The 21,886-nt window shown below is 47.9% G+C and overlaps 1 protein-coding gene across 1 annotated transcript in view; it reads right to left on the bottom strand.

The window, feature by feature from the left end:
- Positions 1 to 21,886, bottom strand: part of LOC119448487 (dachshund homolog 1-like) — a 184,025-nt gene that overhangs the window by 18,629 nt on the left and 143,510 nt on the right. Inside the window, exons 6-8 of the mRNA XM_037711762.2 lie at positions 3,455 to 3,543; positions 1,604 to 1,759; positions 110 to 325 (exon numbers count right to left, since the gene is read on the bottom strand). Of these exons, the coding sequence (XP_037567690.1) occupies positions 110 to 325; positions 1,604 to 1,759; positions 3,455 to 3,543 (461 nt within the window). The remainder of the gene's footprint in view (positions 1 to 109; positions 326 to 1,603; positions 1,760 to 3,454; positions 3,544 to 21,886) is intronic.

Genomic DNA, 21,886 nt, shown 5'->3' with positions numbered 1-21,886 from the left:
CCATACTGTGAAAAACTATCGACTTCTCTCTTTGGGACCGCAAACCTTCCTGAACCGATGTGCCACCGGACCAGTCAAGCGTTCGCATGGATGTATTGACCACGCTCACCTTTCTCGATGCTGATCTGCCTGTCCTGGTGCCTGGCGTTGTCCGCGGCCACCTTGAGCAGGCCCTGTATGTTACGCAGGAGGGTCTCGATCGAAGACACGGCGCCAAGTCCAAGTGCCGCGTCCATGGCGTAGCGCTCTTCCATGCTGGGCCCTCCTTGGCCTCCACCGCCGCCGTGGGGCTCGGGGCTGCTGCTACCTTCAGCGCCGCTAAGCTCTGTTAACACAGAGCGTTTAGGAAAAAGAGAAGAAAAGAAAAGAAAGAAAGATAAATGAAAACAGCCCACGTAGTTGAGGAAAGAATACGGCCCTACAGTGCGCAATCAAAACAACTGTGTGCTGCCTGGTCGCGCAGTAAGGTATATATCCGCATAGCGGGAAACGTTACGTGTAAGTGCAGTTATAGGTCGACGATTCTGCCCGATAGGATACTTAGGATACGTAAAGTACTTTTATCTTTGCCGAAAATTTGTGCAAGAGTGCGGCATATCGGCTTCGAAAGAGGCACTGCCGGTATAGTCGCTGATCATCACCACATCACCGATATAATTATGAGACTGGCTGTCCACCGGCCAAAGCGAATAGTTCTTTGTGGAGTTCCTTATGGAAATTGCTTGTCAAGTCGGTTCTTGCTCTAACTGCTTCCTAAGCGGTGACGACATGTAGTAATTACATTGCGACGTATATTTGGCATGGAATACCCCAGGTCACACGACCGTACTTTTATCCAACCTAAGCGCGTACCATGTGCTTCCCGCCGTGATATATGCACCGACACCAGTGATGCCATTGCGCATGGTGAAAAGGAAGCGCCAACGGTCGGCGACACGGCACTGAGAATACATAGAAAAACGTTCGACGTGGGGGTCACATTAGAATTGTGGTACCGCCTTCCCATCGCACGACTATTAAGTGCAACAATAAGTAAACAGTATTTTAGCGGCTACTAAGTATAGAACCAGAGCGAAGCACAACCTTTTACAGCGTCCGCTATTAACTTATCCACGCTTTGCCACGCCCTCCTCTGTCGGTATCAGTCGGATCAACATACCATCGTGCCACTCTGCCTTCACCGGAGGTTATATACCTATGTCCGTAGACGAACTTACAGGGAATCCTCACTGGCAACAGCGCAGAGGTATCGGTGTGAAACACGTCAGATTGTCAGTAGGCCCCGTGTTACATACGGGTGTGTCCTTGAAAGAATGCCTGCTTGGTAACATTCTAAAGCCGGCAATTAATTAAAAAAGCTCCTATAAACCTTGGCAGAGCGTGTGAGCATCGCGGAAGGCGGCTGAAAGCCGCGTCAAAGTTTCTTACGATATTCATGCAAGCTTCCGGGGCGACTGCGGCGTTAGCTAAAGAGTGCGCTTGGAAATCCTGATTGACGTTTAGGGGTTCGCCCTTATAAGCTGTCGCTGTTCTTGGGGTATGCCTACTATGCGGATGCAAGACACGAGCCGAACATTTCTTTCGCAGATAGAGAGAGACGCACCGGGGTCCCTGTCGTCCGTGTCGTCCTCGGTGTCGTCTTCGGCGTCGGCGGCCGCGCCGTCGTGGTAGTCCCGCGCCGCGCTGTTGCGATGGCCATGTTGCGACAGGTTCAGCACCGGAGGCCCGTGTCCGTTGGACTCCGACACCGGAAGGCCGCCTGCGGTCGAGCACACCGCGCGCGTTGCCGCTAAATGCAGTTCTGGCCGAGCGCGAAGCTTCCCGTTAAAGGAAGTTATAGCCCTAGCAGTGGTAATAATAATAAAAAAAATGTTAATGAGTATGCTTCGCTGCGTGCGTCTCTTCTGGCCTCCGATGCTGAGTAGGAGATGCTTTAGTGCTCGTCGAGCTGCGTAGGTGCAGCTTTTATCTGCAGTCTTATACCATCTGTATATGTGATACATAGCGGCAAACAAACTCACTTCATTTATGAGACTGGCAATGTTCCTGTTCGTTCGTTCTTCGTGCTTTAGTTCAACCGCGACTCGATACGACGTGAAAAAATGATATCCGACCTACGATTGAAGCAACGATCTTGCGTTTTCAAGCCGAGAATTCTAACCACCACGCCACGGCTGTTTCGCGAAAGCGAGCAGATACTTCAATGAAATTTCCTGCTGGGATGTAGTTTGTACAGGGTATTTAGAACGAAAGCAGCGCAGAAACGAAAAAAAAAACAACAACAAAGAAAACAGGACAAGGAGAGAGAGAGAGACAGCATTGCATGTGAGCCGTACGTCTGTCTCTTTTACCCAGTTTTTTTTTCTTTTTTTCGCTGTGTTCTTTCTAAATGAGCATGTAATACTTGCATTGGGCTCTGACACACACTAGCAGTTTTCTGTCGGACACATCTGGTGCACACCACAGCGCACGGCCACGCGTAGCCGGACGCTGTGCGTGCACAAATTAGGCATTTTTAGCAGAACGTTTTTTGGTGTCCGGTACACGCTCGCGTACGTCCGCACCGGTTGAGCGGAGTCGCTAATCGTTCGGCAAGTGCGTCGAATGTTCAACTTACTGCACTACCTGCTGGCAGAAGATCCAACAGTCGCAACACATATATAGCATATTCATCGCTAACAGTGCCAAACAGTGTTTATTCTTCTTTTCTTTGATCACGCGGTCGCGGCTGAGCGATCGGCGCATGCGCACTTACGCCCCCGCTAGTTGACTGAGCGGAGCGAAGCACAAGAAACGTTCTGTTAACACTTTCTATCGAACTGAGGGCACCATCGATGTTACAGGGCTCGCTCTATCTGTCTCTCTCCATTTCTTCCTTATCTTTCTACCTCCCTTTCTTCAGTGTAGGGTTAGAAAACCGGATTTCTTGATTTGGTTAAACTCCCTACATTTCTCCTGTCTTTGACATCTCCTCTCTTTCAGTTAAGGAAATAAAATGTCACTGCAGTCCATTCTTTGAAATCAATCGCTTTCCACAAAATTGCTCATGTCCTCGTCCGTGTACCACCCATTCACCCCCCGTGAACCTCTCGCAGAAATCAATCGATTTCAAACAAAAGGCACTAGAAGGATCGACGACGAAGAGGAACTAAAACGAGCATGAATGTAACCTAAATGCGCACAGCAGGTGCCGAATTTACATGATAATGGTATAATATAAATGTTAACTATTGTGCCATGTAATTATTACGCTTCATTATTCCTCTCGTTCTTTTCTGCTGCGTTCGAACGGCACTAAAACTTGACATTCGTCTGGAACACGTTACGTCGTTTTGCCAAACAACGCTTCATTTGGGCGCACAATTAGTGGGTTGCATATGTGTACAGCGATCACTCTATAGCACAGTCGCGTACCATCATCGCTGTTCAAAGGAGCACGACGTGTAGTCCTCACCATTGACAAAAGCGACCGAATCCTTGAGCCGGCTTCCATCGTAGGACGAAAAGTTCCGGTCCCTAACGCTGCCGCCGTCGTCTCGCAACCTGCGGGAAAAGAACAATCGAGGTCACTTTGTGAATGAAACACACCGAGCGCAGTGAAGTGGGCCTATCAGCAATGACAAATTGATAAGGTAATAAACAACTCGCAGCTTTTCTTTTAAGAAAGAAAAAAAAGAAAGAAAAAAGAAAGAAAGAACGACAGGATAGGTCCTGGTGTGTTTTTTTTTCCCTTCTTTTATTATTTCTTGTTTAAATAGTTTCGCGCCTTTTACACCACTCAGAAGTGTGACCCATGTAGCAACAAGTATACCAATTCCGAAACTATAGGTTCGCCACAGAGAACCTCCTACGCAAGCGCTGGAACATCTGAAAGCCTGAAGGCCAAGCCAGCACATTGCTACAATAGGCGGCTGAGCTTCGCTGTCTTCGGTGCCGCATTCCAGTGGCAGCAAGTGGTCATTGTCGTCCTCTGCAGCTTCGCGCTAAATTCGGGCCGATGACAATTTTCCCTTTCCCGACACTTCCTCCACCTTACGAGATTCCACAGAACTGATTTGCCATAGTCATTGCCATGAAACGAAGAAAAAAAAGATAACTATTTTCGCTGGCAGCGGTCACAGTGCGAAACGAGGCACAAACAGCATGATAACCTCTTCCTCGTGGGAACCTGCTGGCGTCTGATGGAAGGGCATAGTGTGTGTCTCAAAGGAACGACTGTTTATAAAGTGTCCCCGAACGTTACACACGCACGCGAGATTTCGTACGTTAAACAGAACAAAATTATCATTGAGGAAATTTTATGCACCCCTACAGTGCCCTCTGGCCAACCCTCAGCCATAAAAACTCTGAACTCAGTAAGAGAGCGCTCTGGACCTTCCTCTTCGGCCCAACGGCAAGTCGTCCCCCCCTCCCCTCTCTTTCCCAATCGCTATGGACTTTTGGGGCATTAGCAGCGCCGTATTATATAGGAGCGCGGATGAAACAAGAGCGCGCAAGATTGATGAAAAATTGGACCTGAAGCCCCGCTCAAAGGTATAGGAATGCACAGGCCGTACAGTGATGGCCCCCCACGTCATTTCCATTTTAATTCAAACCGGAATGAACCGAAAGCCGAGAAAAGCCCATCGTGGACACGAAGGCAAACGAGTCTTTTGTTCTTAGAAACCGAGGGAGAATAAAAGAAATCAAAGCGGAAGAAAGACGCATAATTAAGAATACAACAGGAAATGATCAAAATTGGTCCGCACCAACCTATGCGTATCGAAGAGGCCCAGATTTTTTTTAGTGATCCAATTTGCATACTTGTCCGGGGAATCAACCACAATGAGATTTTTTTACTGCTATCTCCGCTCAACCTTTCTTTTCTTTTTTTTTGTGTGTAGTGCTGCTTGGTATTACAATGTGATGTGGAATACATATCTTCACTTAACTTTTTTTTTTCCCAAGAAGTTCTAAGCGTAATTTTTTATTGTTCAGTTATCAAGTTTGCACACAATAAAACGTTCGGAGTTGAAGCCGATGAAAAGGCTGCAGAGTGCTTAATTTCTATAAGCATTAATTCCGCTAGCGCTCTATTTCCAGCTTTGCATGTTAACGTTTTTAATCAGGTTTACTACCAAGATGTTGCATTACTGCCTTCCACTGAGACTACTAATGCAGCATTGTGGGGCCATCGGAACTCCGGCGTACCATATGAGACTTCCTTTGTCATTATAATTTGCAGCAATTCATCCCTAACTTCTTCAAAGTTTTCAAGCACGAAAAATCAAAAGGAAAAGAAGAACATTCACAGAGGCCATGTGGCTTCAATGACGTTGAACTGCGTCAAAGGTGCATAAAATAACGAAAGTTAAAATAAAATAATGGATACGAAGGCAACGGATGTAGCCGCTTGGGAGTGTGAATTACGATTTAATCTCGATTATTGGTTTACAGCAGCTAATCTGAAATGGTTTCCAGGTGCGTGGACGTACAGCCAAAGAAAAACTTTAAAAAAAAAGAACGAAAAAAAAAAAAACTAGGAGATCGAACCAATTTCTTGTCCAAGTAATGAAAACGACAGCTTCATGAAGTTCCGTGCGGCGTAAAACATGTGGGAAGCGACAAAAATTGAGTCGAATATCAAGGCAGTGCAACAGTAATAACTTATACAAACGCAGCACAATCAAAGAGCTCCGAAAACTTAAGTAGTCATCAGGTGAGACAAACACATTCGTCTCACTTTAGGAAGGTCACCTCAGGTTCCCCCCACTTTCCCATCTCATTTATCTGTCTCTCTTCCTTTCTCCCTCCCTTTCCCCCTAGGCACGAACGGGCAGTAATGTTTCATACTTCAATCAAAATCATCCATTGTCCTCGTTTAACCTTTCAAGTTTGTTTTTCGTCATGCCACAACAGCGCGCGCGAGCGCATTCAGCACAAGACAGCAAGGCATTGCGACAGCATGTTAACAGAGCCAATGCGCTCCCATATAGTTCACGCATAATAAAGCCGAACTGGCTTAGCGCGTTTACTACACTGACGTTTCTATACCACATGTCTTATCCCCCACAGAGCTGTCCCGGGTCCCATTCCCATGCCGTACGCAGTGACATGTCGCAGACAGGTTCCTGACAGCGACTCTCCTGTTATCCCAATTACGCTATTTGTTTTTCAGCGCCGCGTTCACAACAAAAACCAAACTTCCAAGCCAGGGGCTCATTGGACGTCGCTAAGCTAACAGGAGATCACGATACGTGAGAGGCAAAGCCTAATGGACAGCCGGGCAAATCTCGCATTCAGTCATCTGCGCATTCTGTTGTGCCCTCGCTTTGTCTTTGCCAGTAGAGGCGCAAAAAAGAAGAAGAAGAAGAAAAAAAAAACCGTAGTATATCGGTAAGAAAAGAACAACGTCCCGGAGAGACGCAAGCACTCGCAACAGCTTAGCACTCGAGCAAGAAAGAAGAGCAAATAAATGAACGGAACCAGGGCACAATAATAAGAAACGAAAAGAAAAAAAAAAGGAAAATGAGACAGCTATGACAGATTCAGATTTACGCTGCGCTGCACTTAATGCCATTGTTTTGGGAGGTGTCGGGAATATCCCTTTGTCCGGGGGTTCCTGCATTCGTTTTTTTTTTTTTTTTTTTTTTTTTACGACCCTCGGACTTCTTTCCTTCCTTTTCTTTCCTGTTCTTTCTTCTTCTTTTTTTTTAATCATGGGTTGTTTGCAGTGTGAACTGCTCCTTTTGTTGTCGCGTAATTGCGTGCGTATCTCTCAGAGAGGACGTCGGCGCGTCAAAGCGAAACCGCCCGAAAAAAGCGGCGAGCTTCAAGAAGGAAAACAAAAACGTGCACTATATGGTAACCAGGAAAAAATGTCATAAAAGCGTTAGTATAAAACGTGCGTGCGATTTGTTAATCCACCGTCATCACTTCTAGCTTCTTCCGTCCTTCCGGCTTTGTTCCTAACAACGTTGCTTTTTTTTTTTTTTTAATTATTCGCGTATTTACGCTTGCGTACCCACCATTTCCTGCAGTTACTTGCGGAAGAAAGAGCAAAGGGTGTTTTTCTTTTTTATCGGTCAAGGGTAATCCTTAGCGTCAGACTTCCTATTTAGTTTCACATCCTACATATACCACATTGCATGCTTCACGCTTTGCGTGCGCGCGCGTTACATATCGTCTCGCCCAGCTTTTCAGTCATAGTAAAAGTCTCTCCGTCACACATTCGTCTCCGTTCTTGCTTCGTTCCATACCTTTAATAATTTATCAGAATTATATCCTTCCACAGCGCCGACTAACCAATTGAGCCCAACTCTTAGTTATTTCCTCAACCTTTCTAAACATAACACGAAAATTTCTGTGCATTGTGCTTCATTATCATCAACAGCATTCGAATTCAGAACGTTATGAAACCACCAAGGATTGAGTGAAGCGCCACACGTGTTAAAGCATGAAGCGAGAGCAAGTTTTTATAAAGAAGCTACGGGAGTGCGCTGCATCACCAATGCGCGCTCACAGCCGTAAACAAACGCCGTGCCAACAACGCAAGAAACGAGGCCATTAAAAAAAGAAAAGGAAAAAAAAAAAGAAAAGGCAGTCCGTTATTTTCACGTATGATTTCAGCTATCCACTAAATAGTTTCGTCAGATGACATGCCAAGGAAGCTGCATGCAATTATAGACATTTTTATAATAGCGTTCATACGCAAGCAACCGTAAGAACCCTATACATATCTAACGAAGTGGCGTTCTTTTAGTTACGAATGCGCCGTGCGCTATCTAGGGTCTCATTGACAAGGCTTTTCGTTAATTCGTAAGCGTCCTTTGCCATTGGCTGGCGACATTCACTAATAAATATGGCCGTCATCACGATTTGCTGGCATATACGCTTACGACCAGTAGTAGCGCAATAACTTTTTGGGTGAATAAGAGTCCTTGTTTTTCGAGGTATACGTATACAGAGCGTTTTTCGAGGTATACAGAGCGTTGGCAAACGTTACGCGACCAGTGGAATTACGCTTCAGTGTGAACTGTCGCGATATAGCTGCGCTATCGCTATGGTCTCGCCCACGATATGATCACCTGCGAGAGATCATTTCGCAGTCGTCTCAAAGCATTAAAGAGGCATCCTTTCTCCCTTCGTATAGAACGCACCTAGGCACTGGTCGGGTCCCAGTAAACAGAGATTAGCCGTCAAAGCTCTGTACGGGATGTTCTAGTGGACAGTGATCTGATTAATTTATTGTGAGCAGTATAGTACATGTGCGTTTTTCTTTTTTTATATTCTAATAAGGTGTCCATGCCAGTGTTGTTTTTGTGCTATAACCCTTCAGGACGAGTACCGCACAACTTTTTGGTTTGCAGCTAGATAGAGCGCGAATTCCATGCTAGCGTCTTGAATGCTGTGCAAACGATCCTTATTAATTTCTTTCTCTTCATTTTCCCTCTGTCTTTCTTGTTAGTGCATGCATTTGCTTGTATGGTGTTTTGTTATTTGGTTACCGTTTTTTTTTTGTTCTTGTTTTCCTCGGCTAAATTATTTGGATAGCCGATCCATTCGGTCATCGAACTTCCCATCCTTAGAAGCAACGGAGTACTCAATGTGCTCGCGTTTAACGTATACGAGAGGCTTATACCAGCATATAGGTCGCCTCCAAATCGAACTGGAAACATCTAAAATGTCTTTTTTTTTTCATTAGTTCTGTTTTTAGAAACTGAACAGACATATATTGAACACAAAACGCTTTCTCGTCTATAAAAGAAGAAAAAAAAAATCCTGCATAAACACTTTATAAATACTCACGAATCTCATTTATTCGGCTTACGAGCAGGCATCGGCATACTGTCACGATAGCGATATCTCCCTCGCCGAGGAGCATGTAAATTTCATTATTTCGAGCTAATTAGCGAGGAAAGGAGCCCCCGTATACGCGATAAACAAGCAATAAGTCGCAAACAGGCCGCGCGCGACAAACATACGGGACGCGCGACGATTTCAACGCACCAAAAAAAGACTCGCAGTCGAAAGAACTGTCAGACCGGAGGGCTTATTTGCTCAAATTGAGCTTTAGCTTGCAACGCGAGAGCTCACTCTCCGCGCTTTGAAGAACAAAAAGTGATCGTTCGTCCCAGACGCCCTCTTGCTTCAAAAATTTTCGTCTCATCCCAGCGACACACTCGGTGCGTCAGAGTAATTAGGGTGTCACCCCCCCCCCCCCCCCCCTCAACCTCTTCTTTCTTATCCAAAGCTCACATCTCCTCTGGTACTCTGTCCAATTCCGCACCAGAGGATAAACAAAAGGGTCTTCCGACACGGCCCTGGGTAGCGGATGGGACGGACAGGACAAACGGGACCGCATTATGATTACTCGAAAGGAGCGAAAAGAAAAAGAAAACGAGACCGGCGTCGTCCGCCCCGGAGGACATTAATAAATCGGTTTTGCTCCCGCGACGGGGGCTCAGCGTGGCGAACGCGTGGTTGTACCGGGATGAGCGAATGCATAACGAAATAAGAAGCACGAACAAAAGCGGCGGCAGCAGCAACAACAACAGCAGTACATACTACAGCGGGGCAAAACGCGACGCGCAAAGCCGACTGCTTTCTGTTCACGACAACTGCACACACAGGGTGAGAAGAGAAAGAACAGGAAAGTAATTCACTCGGCGTTGATAACTAGGAGCGAAGAAAGCTCGGGTTAAAAGGATGCCGATCGGGAGCACGAAGAAAGAGAAGCGCGGCGGGCATCGGCACTTCTCGAGAGGAACAAATGAACGGAAAACAAGGACTAGCTGTTCGATTTGATTGCTCGCTGTGAAACCCGAGGGGGTGGCTAATGGGGCGGACGGTTGGGAAATGAAAGGAAAGAGGAAAGCACGTCAAAGCTACAGCCCGAACAAATGATGCCGGGGGAAGGGGGGGGGGGGGGGTAGAAGTAAACAAACACGCGCCTCTGTACAGTGACGCTTGCATAATCGAAATCTCGAGCGCCGCACCACTTCGCACGGTTTATTTCCTCTCTCGCGCTAGGATGAAGAAGGACTGTTTCACCCGGAGATGCAGGATCAAGTGTGCGAGCCCACGGCTGAAATAATGTTTAAGTAAGGCAAGACATTATCAGCGGCTAAGAGAGGAAAGAAAGAAAGAAAGAAAGAAAGAAAGAAAGAAAGAAGAAAGAAAGAAAGAAAGAAAGAAAGAAAGAAAGAAAGAAAGAAAGAAACGAGAGAATCGCGAGGGACGCTGTCTTTCATCGAGGAGCTTGCGCCGCGGAGTCTGGACGTACACTTGTATATATAGCGAAGAGTATCGTTTCCAGGAAGGCGATGCATGCAGAGAAGAAACGAAGCCGAGTTCATAATGGTTCTCTTTCGTTCTTATCTTCGACCAGCTAGACAGCTAGAAGGCGGCGCGGCGCAGAACTTCGCGGACCGAGTTCCTTTCTTATCCACCGTGCCAAAATGGAAGAAAAGCGTCGAGCTTTGAGCATTTGCAGGTGCTGGCGTCGCCGTTGTGATACGCTGTGGCAGGGCAACGTGGACCTCGACGGGCTTGATGTCGCGCAGGACCACCACGACAAGACGATTTGGAGCCCGCAGGAAATACCTAGCTTTTTCGCCCCGTATCTCCCTCTGTCTCTCTCTCTCTCTTTTAGCCGTCAGATAATTTTTCTCTGCGCATTTTGTCTCTTTTCTCAGCTACGAGAACGCACTGCATCTTTTCTTAGCCACGATCGCCGTTAAAGAAAAATAAAACGGACAGGGGGCACGTCCGTGAGCACTTGGAACTGTGCTGAGACGTCCGGATGCCATCGAGGAAAAGACGGGCCGCCGGCTGGACCCGCAAGAGGCTCGAATCGCGGAAGCGTTTGTCAAACTCTCTCAGCCCTCCGTTTTCTCGTCTTTCGTTTGTTTGTTTTTTTTTTCGCGGCCACTTCACATATAGACCATTTATCAGCCCCCGGCCCGGGAGAAACAAAAACGCGTCGGGTGAGTACACACTTCCGCCCACATCGCGGGCGCTCCGCGTCGCACGAATAGCGAAGAGGACGCGCACGTCGCTTTGGAGATTCCTTTTCTTCATCGAGACAGCACGCGCGCGTTCAGACAGACCCTCGATCGCTTTAAATTCCGCCCCGGACAGCGCGACGGTCGAACGGGCATCGGCTGCGCAGCTTCCAACGGAAGCGCGGAAGCCGAGGAAGTAGTGTTCGTGTAGCCAGCCAAAAAGTTCCACGGAGAAACGCGAGGTGGCGTTCCTGTCGCCCACTCGCTATATATATGTGCCACGGTACGCGGTTTTCGGCGCGGAAACACGAGTCCGTGCTGAGACGAGCGAGTGGCTCGATCCCGCGTTGTGTCCCTCCCCCCCATCGTGGAAGTCAAAAAGTCGACCTGCGCGACTTTCGCGGGGGCCACTACTACTCGAGGAGGGCGAGAAAGATTGATGACCGCGGGCCCTGACCCGTGGCTGGTCCGCCGCAGCGCGCCCGACCTGACAAATGGACCTCCAGTGTGGTGGAAGATGCTGAGGCGAGCGTATATAGTAGACTGTATATGGTAGACGCGTAATGCCGGTGGACCCCGTCGCGTGTCCAGGATTTGGACGAGCGTGACCTTGTCGCACTTCTGGTATACCGGAGACGTCAGGCAAGCGTCCAAGTTGTCCGCGAGGAAGAAAAAAAAAAAAGAGAAAGAAAAAAGAGGATTGCGTCTTGCCGAAAATGTGTCGCGTTAAACGCCCGCAGACCTGGGCTGTCTTTAATGGCGTGTTCAGGATATATCAGCGGGCGTACTAGGACAGCCTCAATATTGTACGTTGGCTGAGAAAAACCATATGTCGAGTAACCTACGTAATAATACGTTTTGTGCGCTATAACTGGCTCGTGCAGAACAAAAGAAGTGCAAATCTAACAACGACCCAAAACAACACCCAATGATTTATTCTCTCTTGTCCTTGTGAAAGCCGCGGTTCTTTTTTATGTATTTCTTTTTTTTTTCTGTGCGAACCTGTCAACTAACCTGTAGGGTTTCGTTCGGGCAGTGAGAATGACTGCACTAAAAAAAGCAGCAGCGTTGGACTTTTGCGCTTCAAAGCAGGGCACGAGACTCATTATTCGATTAGTAGCGAAACCATATATTGTCGTCGGGATATATATATATATATATATATATATATATATATATATATATATATTCAATTATTTTTCTTTACGTGCTTCGTCAATGCCCCAAGCAGCGCTGCGCCTACGTGATAACCCGGATAAAACAGTCGTGAGCACTGGGAGATAAGAAAGGAATAGAATAGTGAGAAAGGACTCCGTACATTATTACCGGCCCAATTTTTTTCAGCGTCTTGGGGGTGGAATACTTGGCCTCAACAGCCGTTGTTCCATGTTCTTTTTCAAAGATAAGAAAGTCGCACATATCATGGCGAAACTCAGCGGTATAGATGTTTGTCGCCTGACGGGTACTTCCTAAAAGACACCAGATGTGCACAGTGCAACTTTCCACGTGAAAAAGTGCTGCAGAAACCATAAAGACAATTTTGTAGCGTTAGCTACACTGGCCTAGCCAAGCCCGTTTCGCGCGGCACATCAAGAGCCGTGATGCGCATGCGCAAGGATCAGTGATGTCACACGGCTTGCGCACCGGAGCCACCGGAGCCGGAACCTCTCGCGCACTCCGCCGCCGCCGCGCGCGACTCACCGCCACCGGTCTGCGCATTCCAGAGGAGTGACGTCGTAGCCGTGGTAGACGCACTGGCGTCGGCGCGCGCTCGCTGTGCAGTCGCCGTCTGACACTGCGCTGGAGCCGCTGCGCTTCTGACTGGCGTTTGCCAGTGTGGTATAGCCATGGAGAAGGAGAGCGCAAATGCTGCTCAACAGCGCAGAAGAACGGAGAAGCTTGACTCATCGGATCCCGAAGTAGTTGCCTGGCAATTAGCGGTTGAGCGTAGGAGACAACCAGGAAAGCTAAGAATAATCAGCTGAACCTTTGCTAACGCTACGTATATCCTGGCATAGCTGAGCTAAGCCACTGCAACTTTTTTGTTGCATTACTCAAACAAAAATGCAACTTTGGCTTGAAAAACATTGCAACGCAGGTCTCCGGGAGTCTATCAAATGACTCTGACAAGCCTGACGTGTTCTGCAATGCCTGACGTTTTGATGTCTAACATTCTGAGCATGACGTTCTCAGCACCGTTATTGATTTATCGCTTGGCGCAGAACTCACGTCTTGCGCCAAGGGACAAATCCACAACAGTGACAATCCGGTGGAAAACGGAAACCATCGAGAAGCAAAACAATGTACGCGTGGTAACGGTTTCTCAGCGAATGAAGGTGAACCGACTTGCTCAGCACGTCGCTGTAAAAATGCAAGGCTTTTCCGTTATAAGGCTGGGCGCGCGTTTAACGGGAAAATGGTAAATCCGGTTTGGGCATTCCCTTTTTCCTTACGCTGGTCCAGACAATGAAACGTCCAATAAAAGCAAACTAAGTGTAGGTTCCGTGCAGGTCACCCTGCAGAATACCCCAGCGCGATCATTCAAGGTGCCGCGTCTACCGAGCCGAAAAAAAAAAAAAAGACGCGCGAAATACTCGCAGAAAGAATCTGTCGAGTAGCGTGAAAAGCCGAGGAAATAATCCTCGTATATGCCGAGGCCCGTTCCGTCTCATTGATCCATCGCGCCCTATAGCGACGGCGCGTCGCTCAGTAAGAGCGTGCGAGTTTCGATAAAGAACCGAATACGGCAGAAAGGGAGAATTGGTCAAAAGCGCTGAATATACGCGCGGAAAGGCGTGCGTGGCTTTGCTCTCTCAACACATGACTCGCACTCACGCGCATCGATCAGATTTTGCCGCCACGGCTTTGACTTTCTCAATGGCCTTCCTGTTTGACTCCAGCTCTGGGTATTATTGGAGGCGAGCTAACGCGAGCCGAGAAAACCCCGTCCCTAAAAAGAAAGAAAAGGAAACGGCGCCATAGCAGAATGGCTATCCGAAATCCCAGCCCGCTTCGCTCATGGGCGGTTCGGTAGTGAAAACAACGCTCGTCGGAAAATCGACGTCTAGCCGCGAAGCCGGAGAGAGAGGGCGTCGAATCCGGCGCCTATATAGCGGTAATCCGAGAGAACTGAATGCACAGTTGTTTTTCGTGGGGGGTCCCTCCCCACTCCCTGTTTGATGGATGTTGGGCATTCGCTGTCAATCTGAGAACACTTCCAAAAAAAGAAAAGGAGAAGAAGGAGAGGAAGACGCCACCCTCTTTGCTCCCGGCCCGTTAAGTATAATCCAAGTGTACGCGCCTCCTGAGTGTCGCAACGCGCCCCGGAAGACGCAAGAATCGCAACACCACTAAGCTAAAGCTGAACAACCAGCTCGATATCAGCGCCAGCTTCTGCACCAACGACTGTCTTTACAGAGACTCGCGAACAAAGCCTCTTTTCTGCAACGAAGATCGCACTCGTTATACTTGTGTTTCGTCTTTGTTCTCCATAGACTTCGCCTTCCTTGCCTCCAACGGCGTATGCACGGAGATATCAGAAGACAATCGCGCGCTCAGGTTACTCCTGTCTTAATGGGCAACAGCCGACGTATAGTACGCGGACGACGAATCGCAGCAACGAACTTGCCACTTACGGCGCAGCAAACACGAAAACGAATATTCTTAAGAAACAAACCCTTCCTGCGACGTATAGGGAGCCGCTAGAACAACGGCTGACGAGGTTACTCGATTCCCCTTTGCATTGACGCGCTACCGCATCACGGGAGTCAGGTGATATTAGAGGAAATGAGATCGAAAGCGAATCTGACACCAACTATCCAGAGTAAAGAGGGACGAAGGTGGAATTCTGCACGCTGCATAACAGCGAGCCTGCCCGGGTTCATAATTCAATATCCCGTTTTTTTTTATTTATCCCCCCCCCCCCTCCCCTTAAACCTATGCCGTGCTCTCTCAGTGCCGACTAGACGAAGATCTCCTCGGACTCCAATTTCGTGTCCGTCAATGTAAAGCGCGACTGCGAAAAAGAGCATCTGGTTTCAGTTAATGGGGTTGGGTCGGGAGTCTGCATGCGCACGTCATAATGAAATGCACGTTTGCGGTCGCGATCGCGTCAAAAGTAAGAAAGCGGTCGGCGCTCCGCAATTAGAGTCCCTCTGAAAACGTCGCGACGAATGCCGGACCCGTCGTTTGATTCCGTTCGTACAACGTGTTCCCTTTCACGTTGTTTCTCGTGTTACAGCCAGTCAACGGCATCTAGAACGGGGGCTATTTCTCTCTTTCAGAGTGAAATAGCCCTCTTTTTTTAACATATATCACTTGTATTCTGCACACTGAAGTTCTCGGCACTAGCAAGATGGTTTCTGAAAAGCTACTTCTGTGGTCACTGAGTGTAATTGCGTTTCATTAGATCGTATCATTTTAAACCGCACTCAATACGAAACACGTGATTTAAGATACCCAGGGCTTCTAAGCAGCAACTATCAGGTCACTCATATGAAGAGTTCCTTCATGAAAGATAAAAATGATTTGTGACAGCGATTGGAGTAACACACAGCTTCAGAACGAAGCATATAATTGAGAATAACGAAGGTCAAAGAACTTCAGCTTAGCCGGCGGCATTTATTATTGATCAGAATAATAATAGAATAATGCTGCCGAACAATATTTTTCTTTGATTCTATTCATTCGTTTTTATGCTGGCCAAATCACGACAGCGACACATATTTGGTTGTGTTTGCCGTGTACATGGAGATACTGTCTTTTTTAACACGAAAGTGTTTTATTCCGGGGTCCACCAAGACTTCACTGACGTATTTCCGTCACGGAAATACGTCATAGAACATAATACAAAGAAAGAAACCAGAAGAAAAAGTTCCACAAACATGCAAAATTTGGGAATCGAACCCACGACCTCTCGGTCCGCGACGATAGATCGCCGAGCGTTTAACCCATTGCGCCACAAACGCATTCGCAGAGAGCTACACAGACGCGCCTTATATATCTAACACTCCTCCGTGTACCCGCGCTCTTGCTCGGGGCGGTGCCGCCGCCTATGAGCAGAAAAGAGAAGTACTGCATTATGACACTAAAGCCCGGGATGCATGGAGCGAACTTTCTCGACGAACTTCACGCGTCAAGTAACGACGCGGCGACACGACGCAGGATGTTTGCTGTGTTGCAATACATGCGGCGAACGCCGCCGCGCGTTGGCCGCCGTGTTGGCGGCGGTCCCGGCCGCCCGCTTCGAACTGAATTTGGCGTTGTCCTTGTAGAATTCACTTAGTTGGAAGCAAATGACTGCGTAAACGGCTTTCGCTTAGTCTCAGGCCGCTTCGACGACAGAGTATTATGGATAACCTTGAGTAGTTTTCGAGATCGCTTCTCGTTTCGAACGCGTCTAAGCCTAGCGAAAGAAATATCCGATGCCAACGCCATCTATCGGGGAAGTCGGGAGATAGGCATGACGACAGCATGTGGCCTCTGAGATCAGAAGATTTCTGTTGAAGGTTGTTGTAGAGAGCTTGCACTGCTTGTCTGTTTCCTCGCAGATCAGCGGATATGGGATGTACAAATACAACGCGATTCCTGAGAGATCATACTAGGAACTACTCAATCGGTGCAGAGACATGCAGACACGGCAACACCAACGCGATTGCAGACGACGCGAAAAGGCGCGCGCGCGCGAAACACCAGCATGCATTGCGACCGGAACTAGTGCCTCCTGATTGGCTGTCGTCCACCGCTGCGCGCTAGACGCTTCCGGCGGCGGCGTTCGCCCGACGAAAATGTTTGGACAGGCAGATCGGCTGCGGACGGCAAATTTCTTGACGCCGGCCGTCGGACGTTCGCCGCCCGACGAAGTTCTTCGCTCGGACGCCGGTTATTCGCTCCATGTATTCCGGCCTTAACGCGCACCGACAGTGAACGCTTCGGTGGTCTCAGTACTACGACGCCTCGATGCCAGCATTCGAAGGGACGCTGGCATCAAGAAGCACTACCAACGCCACCTAGGTGGCGTTCACCGTACTCAGCACAGCGGAGCGTGGCCTCCGCAATTAGCTCTGAAATGTTTCTGAAGTTGATCGCGGAGGCTGCAATTACGACGCGCTGTACGCGCTGATTTGACTCGGTGACGATTCAGTTACGTGCTTTGTCTTGCGCGTTGTATTAGTGTGTCAGTTACGTGCTTCGTCTTTCGCGTTGTGCTAGCGTGTGCAGCGTAGTGCAGCTTCCATATGCACGACGGTTGCTCATGGTCATCGACGTTGGTAGTCGTGATGGAGGAGACGTGCCACCAGGCGTCAGCGTGGGTGCATCAACGCCTAAGGGCGCTTTAGCCACAAAACACCAATAGACATTATATATCAATGTGCAATAAACATTACACTACTTCTGTGAAGACACGTTTCACTTTCGTGTTCTATACCGATTCCTATATAAGAGGGATCAACCACATTTTTTTTTAGCTTGCGTACTGTCAATCGATCGTTTGTCGAGTGTTATTGTTAAATGTCAACAGGGAGAAAGGAGGCGTGCAGTGACAGGACAACGTCAGTGCGCATGTAATGAAGCTCACGTGGTGCGTGACACTGCGCCTCTTTTGGCTTCGACGAACGATTTTAGCAAATCAATTGATTCGCGACGCAAGTATAATGCAGCCGCAGAAATAAACCACGTTACAGTCGTTGCTTACTGAGCTGTATTAGTATCTGGTGCGTCCTCCAGAACATTACTCACAAAATGTAAGTTGGAAAAAAAAAAGAAAAAAAAACGTATCTGCAAAATAAAGCGCTTTTATGCTACATAGCTACATGTTACATTATTGCCGAGTTTGTTTTTCTGCTTTCTTTTTCTGCGATGTCCCGAAATCCTTGGACTAAAAGTGGCAAAACTGAAGCGAGCACAGTGGGATCAATGCAAATGAACGATCACCGTACGAGACAAAAAATCGAACAACACGATCTGTAGGGAAAAACGAAAGGTACCAAAATCAAAGTAAGCACTCTAGGATACATACGAGCAAATTGACCAAAATACAGTGAAGCCCATAATGGCAGCTTCGCGTTTCCAGCGAATGTACACGGGCACTCGCAAACATTAGAGTGTATGTAGAGCATTAAAATGGAAAATCAGAAGAAAAAAAAAATAGAACGACAGGGTGCCGAGGAGCTACGAATGCAAAGTCTAATCACTGCGCCAAAATAAAAGAAAGGCCGGGGGGGGGGGGGGGGGGCGCCGACGAGGCAGGTAAAAAAGGAAAAGAACAAGAAACAGTGATCGCATCGTAGATGAGAAAAGTTGTGAGAGAACGACTGAAGGGCGAAGGCTTTCGGCTTCCGAGTGAGAAACAAAAGAAGAGCGCGACCGGAATGGGAAGTCGATACAAACAGCGCGGAGGGAGGAAGCAGAGAGGCACGCACTGTTCACGTAACCGAAGCTACGCGGCCGGGCGCGCAGAAATGGAAAAGTTAGGAGATAACAGATGCGAGCGACAGGCCAATTCCGGAGAGTCGGCGGGAAAGGGCTCGCTTGATTGATGAGCCGGTCGGAGGAGCGTTTTCCTACGTCGCCCTGCAGCGTTAAAGAGCGCCCTACATAGGCAAAGCGCGCGCACGCTGCAGAGAGAGAAAGCGAACGGGCATAGCGCGGACCTTGTTACTTTCCGATTTCCGTTCGAGATGTGCGCACCGCGCAGACAAGGCCCGCTTCGCAAACCGTTCCTCAGTCACCTCACCTCGGCTGTCACCGTCTCCATGGCGTTCGTTTGTTTAGTCCTCCTGCTAATGGGAATGTCTCGTTGCTCGAATTCTGAAGACACCGATGCGCGCCGCGCATTTATGAGAATAACAGGCGTGCATGTTACGTACACGACTCCCCCCAATCTTTTTTTCCTCGTAAAAAATACGCTGGTGTTCGAAAATTGGACCCCTTTCTTGGGGTGGCATTCGCATGCGGATGATTGATACTGCCATTTAGATCGAGGCAGGGCGGCGACGAGAAAAACAAAAATAATGTCTACGTAGCCACATTTTTTTTTCTTGCTCGTGCACGTGGCGTATAGAACTCTAGTTCGACGATCGTTGTATGCATTGCTGTTTGCTCTCGCTTCTGTTGCGCACTCGTCGGAAGCGGAGTGAGATTGCTGAATAAGACGTCTTCTTCTTATCAGCGCGACAAATAACGACTGTCGTTGATGGCATTTGCTTGTCTTACTCGATTAAGACGTACCTAGCGGAGTTCGATAGATACTGTGCGAGATATATAACCTCTGCTTTGAGTTACCTCGTCGTTTATTGCCGAACGCTTGTTTCGTGGCTCGTGGTATCCAAGCAACGAATGAAATAACGTGAAAAGGAGAACACCAGCCTGCGCCATTACTGCCCAAACCTCAGCTTCGACGGATCTTTGAAACACGCGGTAGTGACTGGGACGTCGATTACGTAGTTCGGTTTGCAGACGGTGTGCAGGACGTTGTTCCGCCTGAGCGCAAAGTGCAACTGAGCCCGTAGGCTACTCTGCACTGGGGAAGGGGGACAGGGGATTGAAAGAGGAGAAGGAAGAGAGAAGTTCACACCCTGCACATTTACAGTCAAGCGTTCATCGCTAAGTTAGTCACATGCGGTCATACATATATATATATATATGAAAGAGAAGAAAGAAAACCGAGGGGCCCGATTGTTATCGGTGCAATCATAACAAGCCAACAAACATCGTGTCATTGTTTGTTGGCTTCTTACGATTTTACTAATATATGCGCGCGCTGCGTGTGTGTGTGTGTTGAACACAGACACAACGCTGTGTCTGTGTTGTTGTTGATTCATAACATGGCTCTGTTCTTCGTGTGCCTCTCCTATCTTCGTCTTCGTCGGTTCCGCGCTGTAGCCTTCTACGATGTCCAACCAACAAGCCCAACTGGTTACTCTGCCCATATATATGCAATGGAGTAGTCTAAGACAAACCAGAAATAATGACGTTCTCGTTTCACTACAATACTGGCAATACTGGCAATATTGTAAATACAAATACAATAAAGCAATGCACCCTCACAGCAATCGTGAAGCGTTACCACAAATATGGCTGCTTTGCCGCGTGATCACCGACCGCTTTCACGGGCCAGCGCACAACTGAAGCAACATTCGCTCACTGTTGACGTGTATATACGCCTGCGAATAAACTCTACGACAAGACGTACAGATAAAATAAAAAGGGGCAAGATATACTAGAGAGTATCTGTTCTGTTTCACCATTGCTATCGAGTGTAGGGAGCTACAATTATAAACGCCAGAGGCACAGCGAGCGCGACTACAAAAATCCACAAACGTTCCGGGCCATCCCCGTCTCCACTTCAACCAAAAAACGCAACCACTTCACCGCCACCGTGGTATCGTCCTACACACGCGGCCACTATGGAGACTGCTTCTGTGTGTTCAGAACGGTGCACCAAATCGAACAATTCACTGTTTCGAAAAAAAAGAAAAGAAAAGAAAAAGAAAAAAAAGGAAATGTTGCAAAAAAAAAAAAAACATATCCCATACAGGTACCGAAGCAGCGACGCACAAACAGTAGAGTTCGACGAGAGAGTCAGCGCTTTCAAACTTTATTTTTCTCTAACATCCTCCTCTTTTCTGAAGAGCTGTGGTGTTGTCTTGATTATAGACCCGTGTTCCTCAACGGTGGAGGTCCCGTCAGTCTAGGGTCTATTGAGTGCGCGAACGGCCCAACAGAGGACGCCTTTTCACGACCCGCTCTCAGCCCACGGTTTCCGCGGCCCCTCCTCCTATCCATCCACCCATCAATCAGCTGCGCAAACAGGGCCGCAACAGAGAAGAAACGAAACCACTTCTCAACCCCAGTGTCGTTCGAGGAAGAGTGAGAGGTCATGAGGACGAGGATATTTGAATCTAATCTCTTACGCCTTCATATCGCCCCGGTTTCCTTATCTCGCCGAAGACGTAGTGCAAGCCTGGTTTCGTCAAGTCATTCCGTGCCTCTTGAACCTCAGTGTTTTCGCTTGAGAACGACTGTGGCCTTGGCGATTGGCCTATACCAACGACTGTGGTTGCGGGGCGCTGTTTGTGCGCCATTGAGTCCTGCTTACTTTCCTTCCTATCTATGTCGTATCTTGATTTCTCAGTTCGACTGCCCCAGCGTAGAATAACCAACAGGATGTTCTTATTATTAACATCATTGCCTTCTCTGTAAAATACGTTTTAAAAACGTCTTCCTTCTAATAAAATACGCATTTATGACACTTCGTCGGTACTTAGTGCTGAGTTATAGCAGTGTTTTGTTCCTGACCAAAACACTGCTATAAAGCAAAGCGAAGTTAGGATAAGTGACGCAAATGCGTATGTTATTGGAAGGAAGTACCCTCTCAACGCTGATAATTTAAACTTGTTGAAACTTGGCCAATCTTCTGAAACTTTTTTTTTTTTAGACGCTGCCCATTCAATTACGCCGGTGTATTGCGGCGAAGTTCAACAGATTTTCGAAAGGGCAATATCGAAATCTCTGGACATGCATGTGATTTTGCTCAAGCCGCTTCCGCGCACGTCGAAGGAATTTTCTCGAGCAAGACACATAAACTATGCACGTTTGTGAAGCCCCTGTGAATGTTGCAGCGTCGGTATTGTGGCGCCATCGAGCCTACGCTCGGCGAATGATGGATGTCACCTCTGAGATTTTGGTCATACTTTACAAGACGTCCCCACCTTTCTTTAAATTTATTATATGCACGATGCGTGATGTGGCATATCACAGAAAAGATGCTTCAGACAAGATGACACGAACGAGTACAAACACGAAGCATAACTTGCTATCGCAAATGAAAGTTTCCTTAATTACATAGCTCGGAGGCCCACATGACACACAAGAGGATTCGGACAAGAAGGCACGAACTA

This window comes from Dermacentor silvarum, chromosome 4, assembly GCF_013339745.2.
Source record: "Dermacentor silvarum isolate Dsil-2018 chromosome 4, BIME_Dsil_1.4, whole genome shotgun sequence".
Taxonomy (NCBI): Eukaryota; Metazoa; Arthropoda; class Arachnida; order Ixodida; family Ixodidae; genus Dermacentor; species Dermacentor silvarum.
The sequence above is the reverse complement of the archived record's forward strand: the minus strand, read 5'-3'. Positions and strand labels throughout refer to the sequence as shown.